At 38.6% G+C, this 22,300-nt stretch overlaps 1 protein-coding gene across 2 annotated transcripts; it reads left to right on the top strand.

Annotated features, from left to right (window-relative positions):
* The first annotated feature begins 468 nt into the window (after window positions 1-468).
* rbm26 (RNA binding motif protein 26) lies at window positions 469-18,443 on the top strand. 2 transcript variants are annotated; one of them, XM_059571713.1, is made up of 22 exons: window positions 469-848; window positions 1,161-1,279; window positions 1,479-1,615; window positions 2,839-2,927; window positions 3,072-3,301; window positions 7,411-7,674; window positions 7,772-8,011; window positions 8,094-8,234; window positions 10,768-10,902; window positions 11,037-11,148; window positions 11,416-11,575; window positions 12,408-12,560; window positions 13,384-13,491; window positions 13,596-13,661; window positions 13,852-13,977; window positions 14,073-14,147; window positions 14,929-15,096; window positions 15,180-15,284; window positions 16,150-16,341; window positions 16,426-16,512; window positions 16,600-16,713; window positions 17,675-18,443. In XM_059571713.1, the coding sequence occupies exons 1-22, from the start codon at window positions 790-792 to the stop codon at window positions 17,762-17,764; spliced, it is 2,970 nt and encodes a 989-aa protein (XP_059427696.1). In that variant the 5' UTR covers window positions 469-789; the 3' UTR covers window positions 17,765-18,443. The 2 variants fall into 2 exon arrangements, with proteins under 2 accessions (XP_059427696.1, XP_059427695.1); XM_059571712.1 differs by having other exon boundaries at window positions 2,836-2,927.
* Window positions 18,444-22,300: the final 3,857 nt, after the last annotated feature.

The following is a 22,300-nucleotide window of genomic DNA, read 5'->3' as shown; positions in this document are numbered from 1 at the left end:
GGTCAGCTCAATGTGGCCGTTATTTGATTGGCTTGAGTAAACGGTGGGTGGAGTCCACTTATTTGTGGATTTATCTGCACGTCGACGCTAGAAGTGTTTCAAATCCACAAATGCACAGGAACCGATCCACAAATGCGTGTAGTGATTTACAAATGCACAGACAGCGGTTCACAAATAAATACCAGGTAGAGTTGTGTTTGTGACATTAAACACGTTTGTAAATATATATTTTTTTATTTGCAAATCTCATTTTATTTATTTGTGAGTTTTATATTTTTTTGTGAAACTCTTTATATTTATTTGTGAATTTGATATATTTTTGTGAATCTCGTTACATTTATTTGTGGATCATCATCTATTTATTTGGAATAATGCAACAATTCTAACCCCATACCTTCAAACCGCAGCGGCCCCTTTAAGAAACTCTGGAAGTGACTGTGTGCGGTGGTGGACTCTCGCGAGATTTGCCGGCGAGAGTAAACAATCGCCATTTCTCGAAAGTAAGAAAGAGCTGGAAGTGTGGCGGACAAGTTCATTCGCATGCGCACAGAAACCATCCCCGACAACTCCTAAAGTAAAGGCCGCATCAGAGCTCCCCGTTACCGTCTGTCTGCCCTGGCTGGTGTACAATTAGATGCGATATTCCAGTTGGAGTTTATGAGGGCGGTGAGAGAGTGAGTGAGGCCTGACAGCACAAACACACTACGCTAGGTTCAGACTGTAAACTCTGCGAGAGTTGGTGACTCTCACAGGGGCATAACTGCAGAACAAACAGCCCTCCTCTGAAAAATGATCATTGAAAACCTCGAGGCCTTGAAGACGTGGCTCTCAAAGACTCTTGAACCCATGTAAGTGATGCTGCTGCTGCACAGTGCGTTGAAATGATGCTAGCAAAATGATTCAGATCTCCCTGAATGTCGGTGGCTTTGGTTTTATTGACTTTATTATTGACAAATGCACTTACATTCTATTGACTGTAATGCTGCTTGTACTTGGTTATCCTAGTATTTACGAATTACCAACAGTTGTGAGATGTACCTATTATACAGATGATCTAAACTTGCTCTAAAGATGTTTTTTTTTTTAATTAACAGATCATTATGTCTGGCTGAGCATCATTTGGGTTTAATGTAACTGAAGTGTATGTGTCTGTCCTGCAGATGTGATGCTGACCCTTCGGCTCTTGCCAAATATGTGGTTGCTTTGTTGAAGAAAGAAAAATCGGAGAAGGAGCTGAAAGCACTATGCATTGACCAGCTGGATGTATTCCTTCAGAAAGGTATAATTCAACTCTATTAATGATCTGAATACGTGCAGTTCTTTTGCTCAAACCACATGAAGGTCACTAACTAGTAGGATGATATCAAAGTCCCTTTTAGACATGATTTGCATAACATATGCTTCAATTCAATGCCACTTCTAAGACAGCTAATGCTGAATCTCTGAAGCTGTTAACAATCTAGTGCTTTTGCTTGCAGAAACGCAGACATTTGTGGATAGACTTTTTGAAGCTGTGAATGCAAAGAGTTATCTACCTCAACCAGAGCAGCCGACGTCCGCAAGCAGAACTGAAACTCACCAGCGCACGGAGAAAGATGAAACAAAGAGAGATGAGGTGACACAAAACAATCACATTGTTCACTATTCGAAAGAAATGCTGTTCTTTTTAGTGGTGGAAATTATGATTCTTTTTAGAGATTCGTTCATTTTCAGTTCATTCACCAAAATGATTTGTTCAGAATCGTTCACTGATTCGTTCAGTGACCATTTCTTCGTATTACACAAAATAAGCCAGCAGATGGCAAAAAAAGAGTGTATTATGTGTTATGTCTTAAGTCAACGAACGTATTCACTTGTTACAAAAACTGATCTGGCTTTATTAAAATGTGTGTATAATCACATTCAATATATAAAGTCTAATTAAGTTTTTCAGATGAACAAAGCACAAGGTTTTCTTGCCTAATTAGCATTTTAATTGTTTGGTCAGACAGTTTGTATATTATATATTCACATTCATAAATCGGGGATTAAACGTGGAGTTGCTAAATATCAAAACAAGCGTATGTGCACAGTACAGTACTTAACTGCGCTTTGCATTTTTGCGAGATTGACATGCTAAATGGCAGACTTACCCGGTTTACTCTCATTCATTTCGTTCACGAACGAGATAAGCTATGTGCCAGTTCATTTCATTCACAAACGACATGTATCAGCTCATTCAACTCATTCATGAACGACATGTGTATCAGCTCATTCACGAACGACATGTATCAGCTCATTCAACTCATTCACGAACGACATGTGTATCAGTTCAGTCATTTCATTCACGAACGATAAGATCTCCAGATCTAGTTCAGACTCATATGAAACTCGTTCATTAAGGGCGTATTCGTTCACTACATTCAACAAATCACATACTCTCACATCTCTTACTCGAAGGCTATTGGCTCGAGGTTGAGTAATTCTTTGACAGGATGAAATGGTTGTTACCCGGTTCACTGAGCTGCGCATGCGCTGCTTATAGCGCCGCGCTGCTGTGAAGGGAGGAACTTCACTGAACGAGAAGTACGAGTCAGTGGATTACGTGAACGAGAACGATTCGTTCACCTAAAAGATTCGTTCAAAAAGAACGATTCGTTCACGAACGACACATCACTAGTTCTTTTGGAATTTCTTTTCATCTAGGAAATACAAATTGTCAAGCAGCATAACTGTTTACAACATCATAACGAGACCTGTTTCTTGAGCAGCAAACCAGCATATTAGAATAATTTCTGAAAGATCATGTGACACTGAAGACTGGAGTAATGATTTCTGTGGTTGGTTTTGCATCAGCAGCCCGGCCGAGATGAGGATCGAGAAAAGAAATTCTCCAGGAGAATAAACCACAGTCCTCCGTCTGGCTCCAGATACAGCCGAGACAGCAGGTGGAATAACATCAAATATGTTATATCATTCTATCTTATATCATAGAAGATTTAACTTTCCCAAAATGCCACACATACACACATTTCTTAAGCCACCTTGTTAACTATCCTCTCATTTTCTCCTCTATTCCAATGAAATTACAGGAGAGTAGACGACCACAAGAAAGATGACCGTTCCAGGAAGAGAGAGTATGAGCGTAACCCTCCCAGAAGGGACTCGTACAGGGAACGTTATAACCGCAGGAGAGAACGCAGTCGCAGCTGGAGTAAGGAGCGCCCTCGTGACCGAGAGAGAGACCGAGATCGGGACAGAGAGCGAGACCGCACACGATCACGATCTCGCACACGCAGTCCCTCTAGAAGCAGAAGCAGAGGTGAGACGCCACTGTTAATTTGGTTTATACTCAAATTAGATTTTTTTATGCATGTGGTTGACATGAAATACTTTTTGCTATGCTTCATCTAAAACAGATTTATGTAAGTACTTATGTTTTGCTTATATTATTAGAGACCGCATGGAATATTTCTACCTAACATACTTGAGCCAAAACCAGTAGTTTAGTTCTTATATATTTAAGTAAAAAAATTATAATTTGAAGAATTTATGATTATTTTAAAATGTTTTTGAAAAGTCTCTCATATTCAACAAAGCTGCATTTATTTGATTGAAAATACAGTGCCTTGCGAAAGTATAAGAACTTTGCGTCCTTTTGCCACATTTCAGGCTTCAAACATAAAGATATAAAACTGTAATTTTTTGTGAAGAATCAACAACAAGTGGGACACAATCATGAAGTGGAACGAAATTTACTGGATATTTCAAACTTTTTTAACAAATAAAAAACTGAAAAATTGGGCGTGCAAAATTATTCAGCCCCTTTAAGTTAATACTTTGTGGCGCCACCTTTGCTGCGATTACAGCTGTAAGTCGTTTGGGGTATCAGTTTTGCACATCGAGAGACTAAAATTTTTGCCCATTCCTCCTTACAAAACAGCTTGAGCTCAGTGAGGTTGGATGGAGAGCATTTGTGAACAGCAGTTTTCAGTTCTTTCCACAGATTCTCGATTGGATTCAGGTCTGGACTTTGACTTGGCCATTCTAACACCTGGATATGTTTATTTGTGAACCATTCCATTGTAGATTTTGCTTTATGTTTTGGATCATTATCTTGTTGGAAGACAAATCTCCGTCCCAGTCTCAGGTCTTTTGCAGACTCCATCAGGTTTTCTCCCAGAATGGTCCTGTATTTGGCTCCATCCATCTTCCCATCAATTTTAACCATCTTCCCTGTCCCTGCTGAAGAAAAGCAGGCACAAACCATGATGCTGCCACCACCATGTTTGACAGTGGGGATGGTGTGTTCAGGGTGATGAGCTGTGTTGCTCTTACGCCAAACATAACATTTTGCAATGTTGCCAAAAAGTTCGATTTTGGTTTCATCTGACCAGAGCACCTTCTTCCACATGTTTGGTGTGTCTCCCAGGTGGCTTGTGGCAAACTTTAAACGACACTTTTTATGGATATCTTTAAGAAATGGCTTTCTTCTTGCCACTCCATAAAGGCCAGATTTGTGCAGTATACGACTGATTGTTGTCCTATGGACAGAGTCTCCCACCTCAGCTGTAGATCTCTGCAGTTCATCCAGAGTGATCATGGGCCTCTTGGCTGCATCTCTGATCAGTCTTCTCCTTGTATGAGCTGAAAGTTTAGAGGGACGGCCAGGTCTTGGTAGATTTGCAGTGTTCTGATACTCCTTCCATTTCAATATTATCGCTTGCACAGTGCTCCTTTGGATGTTTAAAGCTTGGGAAATCTTTTTGTATCCAAATCTGGCTTTAAACTTCTCCAGAACAGTATCTCGGACCTGCCTGGTGTGTTCCTTGTTCTTCATGATGCTCTCTGCGCTTTAAACGGACCTCTGAGACCATCACAGTGCAGGTGCACTTATACGGAGACTTGATTACACACAGGTGGATTCTATTTATCATCATTAGTCATTTAGGTCAACATTGGATCATTCAGAGATCCTCACGGAACTTCTGGAGAGAGTTTGCTGCACTGAAAGTAAAGGGGCTAAATAATTTTGCACGCCCAATTTTTCAGTTTTTTATTTGTTAAAAAAGTTTGAAATATCCAGTAAATTTCGTTCCACTTCATGATTGTGTCCCACTTGTTGTTGATTCTTCACAAAAAATTACAGTTTCATATCTTTATGTTTGAAGCCTGAAATGTGGCAAAAGGTCGCAAAGTTCAAGGGGCCGAATACTTTCGCAAGGCACTGTATATGTGACCCTGGAGCACAAAACCAGTCTTAAGTCTCTGGGGTGTATTTGTAGCAATGGCCAAAAATACATTGTTAGGGTCAAAATTATCGATTTTACTTTTACGCCATAAATCATTAGGATATTAAGTAAAGATCATGTTCCATGAGGATATTTTGTACATTTACTTCCATAAACATATAAAAAATTTTGATTTAGCAATGTGCATTGCTAAGGACTTCAAGGCGATTTTCTCAATTTTCATTTTTTTTTTTGCACACACAGATTCCAGATTTTCAAATAGTTGTGTATCGGCCAAATATTGTCCTATCATAACAAACCATACATCAATGGAAAGCTTATCTATTCAGATTTTGAAAAATGTACACTTAACACTAGTGTTGTCACGGTACCAAAATTTCAGTATTCGGTACCGATACCAGTGAAAATCCACGGTTCTCTGTACCAATTTCGGTACCAAAGCAAAGGCAAAAATATGCTAATTAAAAAAAAAAAAACTTTTTAGCACTTTAAACACATTTTATTTTTGGTAAATAAAGGGGATTTGCTATTAAAATTAAAACATGGAAGAAATATTGTGATTTGTTTCTTTAAAAAATAAAGTTTTATAAATATTTTCAACAGTAGTAGCAGTATCACATACATTTTTCTAAATAATAGTAATATTTCTAGCACAATGCTTTTATGTAAAAATTAACTTTTAGGACTAATGAATGCATATTTGTCATTTTAAATGAACTCAAGACTGGTGGTGATGCTTAAGATATTTTTGGTCATTGAGGGTTTCTGTAAAAAAAAATAGTAATAGATCATTAATTATTATTAAAAGATAATACTACTACTAATTCTACTATCATACTAATGTATATTCAATGCACTATGAATTGATGAGCTGCTGGGTTCATGAATATTAATCACGTTGTCTGTGTTCGGTCAAAATGATTTGCTGAAATCAAAACAGGGAAGGTACTAGATCAGCGCCACTTAATAAAATTACCATTTGCGCATTAGCTCCGCCCACTACCGGAGAAACCGGTATGTCTTCTGCTTGTTCGAAAATGAATATGAATAATTCTAAATGAACATCATTATTTTGACAGAAGACAACAAAGAATAGTTTACATATAGCGTGTCGATTCAGAGTGGTACGACTCTCGCTCTCTCTCTCTTTGCATGTGTGAGAAACGGCGCTATCAGTAAAGCGACGTTGAGTCGTGCGCCTTCACAAAGAGTTTACAGAGCATCAAATACAGGTGCGCTGTGCGTCCATTGAGATGAACTGAAAAGTTCAGATCGCTTGATGGAGAGAGAACTCTGAAGCTCAGATGCTGAAATTAATGCAAGCGTCATGCGCTTCAGTCTATGTAGTAAACAAACCCGCACGTCTCTGCCATTCATTAATTCACACAGAGACGTGCAGAACACGGATTCATATTTCAAGCAACATTTGCGGCTTAACATTTACAGATACTGGTCCATATGGAGATTTGATTTGATTAATTTATGCTAACTTTGACAAATTCCATGACTGTCCATATTAAAAAATAAGTTTCATTTTCATGACTGGATTTTGAGATTCCGTCCTCGTTTTCTGCTTCGCGGAAATCTTAGCACTGCACCGGGTTTGAACGGGACCTCGGTACTACCGGTACTTAAAGAAACCTGGTACCATCACATTTAAATTTTTTTTAGTACCGACTTGTTACCGAAGTACCAGGTCTTTTTGACAACACTACTTAAGACTGATTTTGTGGTCTAGGGCCAACCGTAATAAACCGTAATGCTGTAAAATATTAACACAAGCTAAAATATATATATTTTATAAATTTGAAATGTATTTTATTCCTGTGGTGACTAAGCTGAATTTTCAGCATCTTCAGTGTCACATGATTCTTCTGAAATCATTCTCTTATGCTGAGCATATGCTTCATATTTTTGTGGAAACTAAAATTTTTTACAGTATTTTTTTTATGAAAGTAAAAAGAAAAACAGTATTTATTTGAAATGTAAATCTTTTGTAACATTGTGAATGTGTTTGTCATTTTTGATCAGTATAGTAAATCCTTGCTAAATAAAAGTATGAACTGTACAAAAAAAACGGACCCCTTTTTAACTGTAATATACTTTCTTGCATTGAAATAAAAAAAGCCCCACACATTTTCACAACATTTACAGTTGAATGCTTTTCTTGCTCTTCTAGAGCGAGATTCTGGAAAGCCAAAGTACGAGCACAGTCGCCCAGAACGTCAGGAGGCCGCGAGCACCGATGTCTACACCGCTACACCTCTCACACCCGGCATCCCCTCTACTCATTTCCCCGTGCCCACCCTCAGTAGCACCATCACTGTCCTCGCCCCCACCCACCATGGGAACAGCACCACTGAGAGCTGGTCAGAGTTCCCACAGGACCACACGCCCTTCGGCAGAGGCGGCCCACCGAGGAAACGCTGTCGTGACTATGATGGTACAGAATTTTCACTCTCTAATCAGTGAACAGTGTATGCTACAGACTAACCTTTAATCTTTAAGTCAGTAACGTCCTGATTTGGTTGTCTTGACAGAAAAAGGCTTCTGTATGCGAGGAGACATGTGCCCTTTCGATCACGGAAGTGATCCAGTGGTGGTGGAGGACGTTAATCTTCCCAGCATACTTCCTTTCCAGCCACCTCCTCTTCCTGGAGTAGACTGCCCGCCTCCTCCGGGCCTGCCGCCCCCCCACTCACTCCTGACTCCACCAGTGAACCTCAGACCACCTGTGCCTCCACCGGGCACCATGCCACCCAGCCTTCCACCTGTAGCAGGTATGAAAAAGCATTTTTCCTTGGTAAAGATTGTTCATTTTAATGTTTAATGTTATAAATGCTTCGTTCTTCTCTCTTTCAGGTCCTCCTCCTCCGCTTCCTGCCCTGCAGCCCTCTGGTATGGATGCTCCACCAAACTCCATCACCAGCTCTGTGCCCACTATAGTGACGTCAGGTGTCCGGCCTCCCATCAGCCACCCTCCACCCCCTCTCTTCACTTCAGGTAAGTGCTTGTGAATGCCTCATGTCTGATACAGGAATGCAACGTAATTGAATGACTCAACTGGACATATTCTAATCGACTCATGTGAGGATTAATGTAAATTATGACTAGTTTTGGTGCAAGAACTTTTAATTAACACTACACAAGTGACACTACACTACACAAAAAAGTGTGGAATATGTCAGGGAACGATGTACAATCAGAAGGATGGTAAAATACATTCTGGTAAATAGGACTTACTTTATGGATTTATTTTGCATGAATGACCGGATAACTGTCATCTCACTTATTACACAACTACACTAAGGTTCAAAGATTTGGGGTTGGTAAGATTTTTTTGTGGATGGATTCTGAAAGACGTCTCTTATGCTTACCAAGACTGCATTTATTTGATCAAAATACATAATAACTGGGTAATGTTAAAATAAGTTTTCTGTTTGAATATATTTTAAAATGTAATTCATTCCTGTGATGACAAAACACAATTTTCAGCATCTTCAGTGTCACATGATCCTTCAGAAATCATTCAGTTATAATGATTTGCTGCTTAAGGAATATTTCTAATAACAAAACCAGTTGTGCTATTTCATGTTTTGTTGAAGCCATTATCACTATTTTCTGGAATCTTTCATGAATACAAAGCATTTATTTGAAATAGAAATATTTTGTAACATTGTAATTAGGGATGTGCACGGATAGTTGAACATTCGAATATTCGTTCTGCTCTAATTATTCGATAAATAAAAATGATTTTCGAATTTCGCAAAAAAAAAAAAAAAAAAAAAGTTCACAATAAAACCTAATTTGGTCACTTTCTGTGATTCTCCACGGCATATTTGAAGGTGTATGCAAGCAAAAAATAATTAATTAATGATTAAGGGGCCATTCACATATCGCGCCTAATAAGGGTGGAAAAGGCAATGCGCGCCGCTTTCTCCTTTCCAAAGCGCTCGGGCAGAAGCGCTCCTGAGGCGACGCGTTCTCTCCATGAAGACGGAAATTTCAGCAACGGATAAATGGATTTGCAGCACCAAAAAAATCGCTTTCAGTAGCTCTGCTACTAAATTTATTTCAAAATGGCAATCCATATACAGCTATGATCAGCTGTTCCTTCATGTTGGCTGAGCTTTCAACGCTGTTACAGGAAAAGATGAAGCTGAATGTTTAGTTCTTGTCACATGACCTGCGGTGCGCTTGTAGCATTCTGAAAGTTGAGATGTTTTTAACTCGATGCTGTGTGGACGCGCCTGGAAAAAACGGGACCGCGTCGCACCGCGTGCGCATCGCGACCGCGTCGCTTCCATTATGAGCGCGCATACCGCGCGCCTAAATTGGAAATAACGAACTTGAGCATGCAAAAGACGCGATATGTGAACGCCCCCTAAAAGAACTGCGGTCTTCTACAGTACTTCAAATATGTCGTGGAGAATCACAGAAAGTGATCCAAGAACATTGTTGCGGCATCTCTCAAGCAACGAATAAACACCGCTAACTTGGAGAATGCAGTTAAAACTCCTCTTCTCGCGTCTGCCCTAGACCCTTGGCACAAACATCTCAGGTTTCTCGATGAAAACATGAGAGAAGTAAGAAAAAAAAAACTTTTTTGAACATTATCAGAACATTTTCCTTGATGCGAGTGGTGCGGATGCAGTCGCCACGATGAAGAAGATGCAATGCCCACTCGTCGGAAAAGGCTGAGCCAGTTCTCCAGCGATGATTACAGAGAGTCCAGCCGAGACGAGTGGGAACAGTTCTTGCTGGAGCCATGTATTCCACCAGATGAGGATCACATTCAGTGGTGAAACGAAAACACGAAGCGCTTCACAAAACGTATTCGCTTAGCACACCGTTATTTGTGAGTCCCACCAACCTCTGTGCGTCAGAGCGCGTTTTCTCCGCGGCCGGCCTTATTGTTAACAGGCTAAGGAGCCGACTTTCCCCCAATCATGTTTACATGCCCGTATTTCTTAACAAGAACATTTGAAACAATAGAAAAAAAGCAAAAAAGATTTGCTGACAGTTTCAAAGTTAAGTGTAAGCTACATTCTGTACAATAGCCTAATTGCTGCAGGCTGCTTTACGTTTTTTCTTTGTTCACTTTTTTTTTTTTTTTTTTGCTTTTAATCTGTACTTTTGCTTGTTTGCACGCATTGTTAAAGGTTTTCAGCTACAAAACACGATGTGTAATGTTCAAGCTTATTGTAAGCTTGTTTAAAATGACGAAAACAAATGTGGCTGAAAAATTAACTTATTAAACTTAACTTAAATAAACGAATATTCGAATATTCGTTTTTTGTGAGCTCAAATATTCGAATGTGATATTTGTGGAAAACGCCCATCCCTAATTGTAATGGTCTTTATAGTCACTTTTGATCAATTGAATGCATCCTAGGTGGATAAAAGTATACATTCTCGAAACGAATCATTCTCACCCCAAATTTTTGAATAGTAGTATATAAACTAAATAAAAATTCTACTACTAGTTATTTAATAATTCTGGAATTACAACTGTCATTGTTTTTATAATGTATAGATTCGTTTGAGCCAGAGGTGTATAATCCTGAAGCCCCCAGCATGACCTCACGGCCCATGTACAGACACCGAGTCAACGCTCAGCGGCCCAATCTGATTGGTCTGACCATGGGAGAAGTGGATCTGCCTCCTCGAGGTAACCGTGAGCCCAGGCCTCTCTGTTAAACCAGCTCTTTATGAATTTACCTTTTTCTCTTCCTGTGGACTTGAAATGCATCCTAACACATTTTCTTGTCCTTTACTTCCCTTTTGTGTGTGTAACTCTCTTAGAGAAAATGTCAAACAGCAACAGCACTCGGATAGTTTTAGAATCAGACTCCAGGAAGAGAGGAGCGGGACTGCACGATGGAGCGATTCCTGCAAAGAAACCCTGGTTTGACAAGTAAGAGTCTTTCAAACATTTTATCCTTTTAAAATTCGGATTTTGAAAAATAAAATTACATTTAATTATAATTTTCTGGTGAAATGGATATTTAGAAGGGTGCATATATTTGAATATGAATGCAGTCTTCCTAAAGAGGTTTATTGAAATGTATCTCTTCAAATGCTTGAATGTACACAAACAAGTATCCATTGTTTTGTGTTGCATGCATTTTAGTTTCATTACTTACATTTGACCTCAGTGTGCATGTTTCTGTTTGCTCTACAGACCAAACTTCAACAAACCAAACCACCACGGCTTTCACAGGAAAGTGCCCTACTGTTCAGCAAACACCAAACTGGCCATCCGTCAGATTCCTCCTGAGCTCAACAACATCAGCAAACTAAACGAGCACTTCAGCAAGTTTGGCACCATTGTCAATCTACAGGTACTGTGATGTAGGGCTGTGCAAAAAATCGAATGCGATTTTCATGCACATCTCATCAGTAAAGACGCTCCTTTAATTAGAAGTTTATCTCAAGCATGTGCGTTCAGATCAGGGTTGCCAGGTTTTCACAACAAATTCTGCCCTCAAAACTAGTCCAAAACTAGCCCAAGCGCATTTCCAGGAGGTTCCCCGATTAAAAATGTTTTTTGGCAGGGTTGCCTTGGTAAAATTCGCTTTTCAGGGGCTAAATATCACATTATTGGGGTTGCTTCAAACCGCGGACATGAAAAACCGCAAACTTGGCAACACTGGTTCAGGTGGAGTGGCAGTTACTACACAGAGCCGTAGTCTACCGACAACTAAGACAAAATCACTTTCAAAATCGACAGAGAACCGCCTGCGATTTTAAAATCAATTTTATGTGGATTGTCATTGAATTATGGCTCTGTGTAGTAAATGCCAACCAGTGTTGCCAAGTCTGCGGATGTTTTTCATGTCCGCGGCTCAAAGTGACAATACCAATAACCTGATTTTAAGCCCGTAAAATGTGAATTTTACCAAGGCAACCATGCCAAAAAAATGTATATTTTAACCCCGGGAAGCAGTTTTTATCGGGGAACCTCCTGGAAATGCGATTGGGTTAGTTTTGGACTAGAGATGTGCTGGAGATATACTTCTAATTACAGGAGCGTTTTTAATGATGAAATGCGCATGAAAATCGCATCCGATTTTTTGCACAGCCCTACTGTGATGGTTAAAAGTCAGCGTTTATGATATGTGATATGATGTTTGTGATCATGAAGATGTTCTAAGCTCGTTTCCTCTGGTTTAGGTGGCATATAATAATGACCCAGAGGGGGCGCTCATCCAGTTTGCCTCTCCTGAAGCAGCCAAGCGGGCCATGCAGAGCACAGAGGCAGTGCTCAACAACCGCTTCATCAGAGTGCACTGGCACAGAGAGGACTCACACAACACTCCACATCCGGTATCAAATCAGACAGGAAACTGAACAATTAGTGCTCAAACAAGATTTTTTTTTTTGAGACCAATGAAATTAAAAATTTATATTTACATTTAATTGAGATTTAATACATATTTTACTGTGTATATTAAATGTATATTTTAAAGATAGTAACTTTTAAACACATCTATTACAATTTAAATAAAAAAAGAAAATACTTTTTCTTAATTTTTTTTATTGATTTATAACAATTAAAACGCATCACAATTTTTATAAAATAATAAATTTTTATATTTATCACTATTATGTTTATCAATTACTATTAATGTACTTATAAACTTATCAAAATGTTTATATTAACACCATTTCAAGACCTTAACTAACTTTCATCCCCATGCTTATCATAATTTAGTATATTATAGCTAACAGATTTAAATATTTTTTTATTTTACGTGCACAGTGCAGTCACAGCAATACAGTTCATATTTATATTATATAACATTAAAATAATTCATTTGGAAATTTATTTGAACTTAAATGTGTTAAAAATTGATACATGTTCAACAACGACTTTTGGTTCCGTGCTCCTATTATAATGTTTTAGAAATTAAGTGTTATCACTCATGAACAGAAAACAAATTGAACACTACAATGAACAGTTCACCCGTTAATCAACCGTTATGTAAACATATTGATGATTTACGTTTCTTTTTAGGGCAAAAAAGTCATTTTATTGTGCATGATCTGACAGCTGAGTGTATGACATGATCAGTGCATCAACAGTATCATATATGAGATGGTTCCAGCTGTGAAATCTGATTGTTGGAGTCATGTCTGTTGTCTGTAGGGCATACAGACAGCCCAGGAGTCTGTGATGACTGCACCGAAGCAGTCAGTGAAAGACCGGCTCGGACCCCTGTCTGAACCCTCACACGACCCCGGCGGCGCTCCACAGGTGAATGTGTGGCTCAAACACTTCCAGATCCTGCGTGTTTGTATTTGTGCTTTGTCTCTGTGGTCTCAGATCTCAGCATGTCTCTGTGTTCCTGTTCTCTACAGAATACAGTCAAGGCTTCAGTGAAGGAGCGTCTGGGCCTCTCTAAACCAGCGGGCCTTGGAGGAAAGGTTTGTTTTCATAGTGAGGCTCTATATCGTTCTCAGAAAGTCTAGCCATGTTGCAGCTTATAAACCTCCCACTTCCACCTCAAGGGTGCCATCTTGTTGTGGCCCACTGGCTTCTTTTGAGACCCTTTGACATTTATACATAATGTAAAATCTTTCCCGTCTTTTTTTTTTTTTTTTTTTTTTTTTTTAGGTCTTTTCCACATCTACTGGCCTGACTAAGACCGTTTATAACCCAGCTGCACTGAAAGCTGGCCAGAAGGGAGCGCCGTTTGGGAGCACCACTGTCAGCGCAGAAGATGCCCTGAAAAGGAAACGGGTTTGTTTCATTGTGCTGGGAAAAGCAACCTTCAAGTCACATGTTTTATGCTGGTGTTGAACTATTGTAAATGTGGTCCTGTCATTCTCCACCAGGAGGCGCTGAAGCTTCAACAGGATGTTCGGAAAAAGAAACAGGAGATTTTGGAGAAGCACATTCAGACCCAGAAGGTGCGCATTAATTGTTGTCCTTTCGTCTTGTTCATATATTATGTTAATTAGAAAGATTATCATTGTTTCCTATGTGATGCTCTCTTAATGAGTTAAAGTTAAAAAGTACACCACCGTTTAAACGTTTGGGAAATGATTTTAATCAGTAAAGACATTTATAATGTTACAAAAGATTGATTTTGTGAAATAAATGCTATACTTTTGGGTTTTCTATTTATCAAGGAATCCTGAAAAAAAAGTTCAACTGTTTCCACAAAAATATGCAGCAGCACAAATTTTTTTTTTTTTTACACATATATGCGTGTGTATTGTGTATATTCATTTTGGATATATAAATACACACATGTATGTATATGTTTAAGAAAAACTTTGTTTATATATTACATACATTTATATATGATATCATTTATATGAATATAAATATATACATGCTGTATGTGTTTGTCTTTATATATATATATACATAATAAACATACACGCACACATTATGTAAACAAAAACTTTTATTTTGGATGCGATTAATCATTTGACAGCACTAGATAAAATGTTTATAAATGTGCATAAACCTGTTATAAAAAGTCTAGAAAATGGCTTTTTGTTGTTGTCACAGCTTGCTAACTAGTGATGGAAACGAGAGTCTTGTGAGAGCACATTAATTGATCTGTGCTGTTTGACAAGCTCATAACTCAAAGTTTCAGTTCTGATATCAGCAGGTTTGATTTAGGGATAGAGAAATGAATGACTGTGTACATAAACGACTGAGACCTGTGTGTGTCTTCAGCTGCTGATATCTAAGCTGGAGAAGAACAGGTCCATGAAGGCTGAGGATAAAGCTCTGATCATGCAGACCCTCACCACCTTCACCAACAGCATCACCAAACTACAGGAGGAGATGAAAGGACTGTCCAGCGCTAATGCCCTCAAGACCACACTCAAGAGCAAAGCTCAGGTACACACACCGTCCCAAAGCACCACATTCAACAAATGAAGTTTTCTGCATGTGTAGCCTATATGATGCCTCTCCGTTTTCAGGCTCAAAAGGAGCTCCTGGACACAGAGTTGGACCTTTACAAGAAAGTGCAGGCAGGAGAGGACACTGCTGAACTCAAGCTCAAATACACTCAGCTGCAGTTGGAGGTATTTCACAAAGAGACAAGAAGCTGTATTCTTGAGCACGTTTTTGCTCTTACTTTAATTCTTGTAAATAGAATATGGCTCATTTAGTATTTATTCCGAATTTACCTTCTGTATATAGCTTAAATTTTTTACATTTGCTCTCGAAAAATATGAAAAAGACATGGACTGGCTAGAAAAGTTATTGTTACAAAGTACATGATGTACAATAGTTTGCTACAAAACATTATAGTTATCTGACTGAAGCTAAAATTAAAACCTAAAAATACATGAAATAAAATACTTATTTTGGCTAGTTTTAATTTAGTTTAATGTGCAAAGGTAACTACAATTACAATTGAAATAATTTAATAATTATTTAATATAATGAATTTTTTTTTAAAGAAAATACATTACAAAAGTACACAACAACATTAAATGTTTTTTTTTTTTGCTTAAGTTAAATGTAACAAACGTAAAGTATTAATAAATGCTGTTCTAGTATCTCAATGATGCTGAAATAACACCATTAAAAAATGGAAATCTAGACATAGTGACTACTTAAATAAATGAACACCAAAAGAAGTGTTTAAAATCATATTTACCTATAAGCACCATTGAACCAGTATACAAATATTTACTATAAATATATAGGACAAAATGTTGTAGCTAAGCGAGTTCTTTTGAGAAATAAAAACACACATTACATTACCCGCATTTATATACGATTGTCAATTCAGAAATTATGCAGTGCTAATAGCATGAGAAATGAAGTTTTATTCAAGTAGTAAATGGGTTCTGAACAGGAATCTCATTCTCAGTTCTTCCACTGAGTGGCACTGTAGTGCTACTTAAACTCTGTAAGCTTAAATGAGATGTTTTCATTCAGGCTGCCAAAAGGGGGCTGCTGACCCCAGGACATGGGAGGGGGGGGGCCCACAGCAGGGGTCGGGGGGCCCTGAGGAGCCGAGGACGCGGGAGAGGAGTCCCAACTCACACCATGGTGGATCATCGACCCCGAGCTTTAGAGATCAGCGGTTTCACTGAGGCCGATCGAGTCGACCTGCTGCCACACTTTGCAGTGAGTAACTTTAAAGGGCATGTTGCATCACACTGTTATGAGGTATGTCTTTGAGTCCTAACTGGTTCTCCCACTAACCTCCAGCGATACGGGGAGATTGAAGATTGCCAGATGGAGGATTCTAGTCTTAGGGCCATCATTACATACAAAACCCGTGCAGAGGCGGAACAGGTGCTGACATAACCCATGAACATCAGTAGACACATACAGTACATGCACGGCTTCATGCAGAGTCTAAACTTCAGCTCTGTTCCTCAGGCGGCCGTCCACGGCGTTCGGTTAAATAATCAGGAGCTGCGCTTGGCCTGGCACAAGCCCACGGCTTCCCTCAACACAGCAGACCCAGACGAGGTTGATCCTGAGGATGAGGAGGTACGCCCTTCATCACAGTGTACTCTGTTCAAGCCATCTGTACTATTATTAGGTATTCAAGTAGTGTTAACGTTTGTAGACATTACAATATATTTATTTTTGTTGAAGGATAAAAGAAAGTAGTTTTTTTTTCAGTAATGGTGCATTAAATTGATCAAAAAAGACATTTGTTACAAAACATAAATGCTGTTCTTTTTTTAAAAATTTCTATTAAAAAAAGCATTGTAAATTTAACAACACAACTATTTTCAGTAATAATGATAATTAGAAGTATTTCTTGAGCAGTAAATCAGTATATTAGAATGATTTCTGAAGGGTCATGTGACACTGAAGACTGGAGGGATAATGCTGAAAATTCAGCTTTGCATTACAGGAATAAATTACATTTTAATAGTGCTTTGGTGTGCAAAAACACCAAAAACTTTATAAAAACATAGCGACCCTAAAACACTAAACAGCCCTGCGATAATACATATTTTGATTGTCCATTGAGTGAAATACTTGACAAATTGGAAGGATCTTCATATTATTTTCTTTTTATTTAGAACCAAATGGACACAACCCAAAGATGTTATCCTTTATAACAAATGAAGTCATCAGTGTCTGTACAGAGCTTGATGTAGCACCTAAGTTAAAAACAAAAACTTCATTTCAGTTTGCAATATCACATTTCTTTCTCTTAGTTATATTTAAATGAGCCTGAAACTAATGCAAACCTGTGATTGCACAATATTATATTTATTTTTGTTGTTGTGATGTTACAGAGCAAGTGTAAACAACTTTGCATTGTTCCTTATACCTTAATAAATGGTGGATATGTCCCGCTTTATATTACTGTTTCTTGTTCTTGTGTCTAAATAACAAAGACCAGTCCGAATGTACCATGGTGTAAGCACAAAACGTTTGTACGGTCGATGTGCATTCATTTGATTCTGAGTGTCTGTTTTCTGATTGGCTGCAGTTTCCAGTGGACTCATTTGTGGACGATTCCCTGCTGCAGGACGATGATGAAGAGGAAGACGATAATGAGTCGCGCTCATGGCGCAGATGAAGATGAAGTCATGTGTCCAGTCCTGCTGCACTGCACCACTCGAGCGCATCGGATCTCGAGTTCTGTGTTTTTGAAAGCGTTGTTTTTAAAAATCCGATTTACATTTCATCGGCTTTTTTTATTTTACTTATCAAACTTGAGCAGTTTACTTAAAAGGCTGTGAATTTCAATTACTGAAGATGTAAGATAACATGAATGATTTGATTTCTCGCTGTAATCGTTTTGTTTTGTATCGTGTCAGAACATTGACTAACTTTTGCCGGCTGCATTGTTTTTTTAATTTCTTTTCTTGTTTTTTTTCTTGTATTTTCAGCATTTCTGAAAATGTTACAGTTTGAGACAAATATGAGAAATGTTTCGATTTCAAAGTCAACAGTAGAGCATTTTTGAAGCATTGTTATAAGACACGCTTTCCTTAGTATAATCAGCCTGATGAGGATCTAGCTTTTTGTGTACATATTTTATGTATCAATTTTAATGGTTTGTATGAATTTTTTGCTTCTGGATTCATCTCCTGGCTTTAATTTTGAAATGTAAAAAAAAATAAAGAATTGAAATGGTCTAGAAAAAACATCAGCTGCAAAAAAACAAAAAAATATTGAGAGCTCTGCTGCAAAAGCAGCAGTGAAAACAAAAACATCTGAGCAGCTGAATAAAGACCATTTCAACCCCAACCCCCCCCAATCCTCACAAAAAGAGCAAATTTCCTAAATTCATCACGCACACACAGTACCAGCAAGTAAGTATGGAGCACAAACGGCATAAAATGAGATAAGCAAAGTGTTTTATACATCAGTTTTTTTCTCTTCAGGTGACTAACTGTTGTGCATTTCTGTCTGTTAGGTCATGTGTTTATGGATGAAGCTTGAACTACATCAGATCACCAAACATGTCCCGTAACAAATCGGTATGGTCTTCATTCACATTCACTATGGCCTTTTCTAATTATTTGGACAATTTCATTGTCAACTTGTGATGAAACCGCCCAGCTCTTTTCCCCCAGGACACTAAAACCAGTTTTTACAATATTTGTTGACCCTTGGCGCCATCGCACCATCCTGACGATGTGCATCCGGCCCTGAGCATCACATTTGCATAGTGGAGAACGAATGACCCAATCAGAGCTGTAGCAGTCGGTGATGTGGCTCTCTCACCTTGGTGCCTGTCGTGGAAGCTCAGCTAATTGTGAAGAATTTGATTTGCTCTTGGAGTGTGCCATGAAGCTCAGCTTTACCCCAGCAAGGGGGCCCTTAAATGGACGCTCGCTCGCCCACTCCTACACTTGCATTAAAATTTGACCTTTGACCTCTCTCTCGGTGTAATCTAACATTTTAATAAGCTTTGTTGGTCAGGTAGTGTGTCGTTACTGTGGAGATGGTCGCGGTGTGTGAGGAATGTAAATCGCGGTTCTTAAATAGGCCTATTTAATCTGAGGGACCCCTGCAGCCCGACTACTCCATAATGAAGTGATGTATTTGTTAAACTCGGACTCATCGTGAGCTGTGAGTCCATGAGGCCAATGCATTTCCGGCGGAATTAACTGCATAATGCGTTTACAGCGGAAAACGTTGGCTAACTACTTTAGAGCGTGTCGGAGCACTTCAGCTAACGCGTTTACATTGGCCCAGTCATTTGTAAAGACTTTTTAATCTGTAATTTGTGTCAGTAAGATAAATGGGTTTATTTCTTAACCGGTGAAGTGAATGATGTTGACTCTGAAATTTAGAATCGAAAATAAGGTGTGAAGTTAGCATCAAACATCATCATTTTATTCTGTTTTGGGTCATTAATGTATGCAAACTCATAATTCGTCCTGCTTAAATTTCAATGTAATCCACATCCAGTTCTGATTAAATGGGGATTTATTTATTTGTTTGTTTCATTAAAACGATCTCCAAATCTGCGATGGGTGACGGTGCCCGGTGTTTTTCGTAGCCTCCTGCTAGTGCTGAGAAAAAGTCTTTAATATTTGATGTGATCACAGGCCTCTATACGCAAATTTCAGTCCCCTGCAAGTTCAGCCAAAACATGATTAATTTAGTGTTTATCCCCGACATCCCCTAGAAACAAAACCCCCTCGGCCAGACGTGCAGAGCTCAGTTTGAGACGTAATCTCTAACTCTACATCACAATACAGGCCTGGGGAGGAGTCTTTGCTTGGGCCACAGTTTCTTATTTGGATATCTGAGAAAGAGGAAGACTGGGCTTCTTTGAACTGGGTGTTATACCGCTGTGCAGCAGTCAATATAGACTGAGCAAATCTTACTGCTTACAAGAAAGCAGAAGTTTGAGAAGTATTTTAGTTTACTCTACACTTGCTTTTACTTTTTGTTTTGGTAAAATGATCCAGTAGAGTAAGATCAGTGGTGGTCTTATCTGTCATATCCAAACGTGACCTTTTCGTGACCTTATTGCTTTTAAAACATAAGATTACTGAAATTATAACCACGAATACATAGTGTTCCTATAGCTTTGAAGAGTTTGCTAACCCAACATCATAACTGACTCACCCCCATGGCCTTCCAAACCCCCATCAGACTTTCGATTAGCTGACAAAAACAAATGAAGATATTATTAATGAAACCTGAGAGATTTCCATTCAACCAAAATTGAAACTTACACAAGTTCATAAAGAGGTTATAAAAAAAGCATGAGAAACATGAGGGCGAGTAATCGATGAGAGCATGTCCATCTTTGGGTGACCTGTCCCTTTAAATAGAAACAGTGGAAGTGTTGTTTTGCATGTTAAAGCAGTGGTCACACTGTGGACTTTGAACATATGCAAAATCTATATTGTCACACTCTACTGTAGGGTTTCTGTTTATAATACATTACACAGTCCTGCATCTTGGAAAAATTATTAAGCTAATTTGCAAAAACTAATGTTATCTTGTTACTTCACGGGTACCTTTGTCACCTGCCTAATGTTAACTGACTCGATGCTGAGAAAAAGCAGTCAAAAGTTTTGCTTTTGATGACAAAACAAAGCATTCAAAATATATCTTTTATCAATTTGTAAAGGAGTGGAAAAAGTAGAAATCATGATTTGGCATGAAGTCTTTAAATTAATTCATACATATGAAAATAATAGCAACTGAAAAAAAAAAATTGTAATTGGCTCCGAGATTACCTTTCTGATGATTATGGGATACCATAAGACTTTTAACCTCACAAATGATTGTCAAACGCAAAAATTCTACAATTTTGTGAAAACGTGTCACATACTCATGCAAACATGCACTATTTCTGCAATCAGCAACCCAAAATTGATAAGAAACAAGTACTGGATTTCATTCAGCAAAAATGATGCAGGGTGGTATAAGAAATCACAAATGATTGCTTTCAAAACCTGAAGCTGCAGCATTGAACTTACAGTTTGTTCTTGTGAAACTGACCAAAAGATAGATCTTTGATGTGTAGATCCTTTTGGTTTTACATTTTCTTGTAATACTATTTGCAGGTTCCCAAAACGTTTGTATGCCGCAGAAACGTGATATGAGCATGAGCTTGTGTTTCCAGTCCACATTTGCATGCATATAATTGGAAGTCAGTTTTTGAGTTCACGAGAACCATCTGCAGCTGGAGTTCTCAAATTAAGTGGATGAATTAATTGCAATTTTACAGTAGAAAAGAACAGAAATATGAGGGCTATCAGTACACTGCTTTTAATGGCTGATTAGTTGTTTTCATCTTTGGGTGAGTTATCAAGGGTCGCTCCATCTGTCTCACTCTGCGCCGTCGGTGGAGGTGCTGACAGAAGCTTTGGCTGTTTGAACTTTACAGTGGCCTTCTCATGCAGACAACTGCCCTCAGCTGAACCACAAATCCCAGATTCCCCAGCAACTCCGCAAAATTAGCTCCATAAATCAGAGGGGCCTCTGGGAATAGGCCAGGGGCGATGGATCATCCCAGATACTGGTGTCAGGGGTGCGTGAGTCTCTGTGTCACAGGACGTGAGACCGCGGGCACATCCAGCCATCACTCGTGTTAAAAATACTCCTGTGAAGTCTGAAAAACACACGAGCAGGGGCTGCTAGAACAAGTGTCTGTCGATGTGAATGTTAACACGTAGACTACATACAAAGCTCTGGTTTTTTATTCGTATTGGCTAGTGTGTGACGCAAGTTTTTCCTCATGTCTTATTAAAGATGTTTAGGAGATATTGAGCTGTTATAGATAAAATTAGGACTTTGCAGGTCAGATTAAAACGTGTAATTGTTGTTTTCTAGTTCTGTGACTGATCACTGGATGGCAGTGTGCTGCAAATATATTTAGCACATCATTGTTTTACCATGACTTAGAACAAGCATGTATGATGACGTTTTCAGGGGAACAGTACATAAGTACTATTTTTTTTCCCCCCTACTGTGAAGAGCACTTTTTCCACTATAAAGAAACTTTTGTTTAATGCAATAACGGTTACATGGATGTTTCATGTCAGTAAAGAAGCTTTATTTTTTAACTATATTGCCTCTATATATGTGTGCTTTACTTTTTAAGAATATGTGTTGTGCAGTTAATGTGAACCCAATGATG

The sequence above is a fragment of the Carassius carassius genome, chromosome 17, assembly GCF_963082965.1.
Source record: "Carassius carassius chromosome 17, fCarCar2.1, whole genome shotgun sequence".
NCBI classification, from domain to species: domain Eukaryota; kingdom Metazoa; phylum Chordata; class Actinopteri; order Cypriniformes; family Cyprinidae; genus Carassius; species Carassius carassius.
The sequence above is the reverse complement of the archived record's forward strand: the minus strand, read 5'-3'. Positions and strand labels throughout refer to the sequence as shown.

What these genes read in the sequence shown, in the direction of transcription:
- rbm26 (XM_059571712.1), top strand. Translation starts at nt 790, where the DNA reads ATGATCATTGAAAACCTCGAGGCCTTGAAGACGTGGCTCTCAAAGACT. An exon ending in ACACTCAGCTGCAGTTGGAG is followed by an intron (nt 15,285 to 16,149) that starts GTATTTCACAAA and finishes GTTTTCATTCAG; the next exon opens with GCTGCCAAAAGGGGGCTGCT. An exon ending in ACCTGCTGCCACACTTTGCA is followed by an intron (nt 16,342 to 16,425) that starts GTGAGTAACTTT and finishes ACTAACCTCCAG; the next exon opens with CGATACGGGGAGATTGAAGA.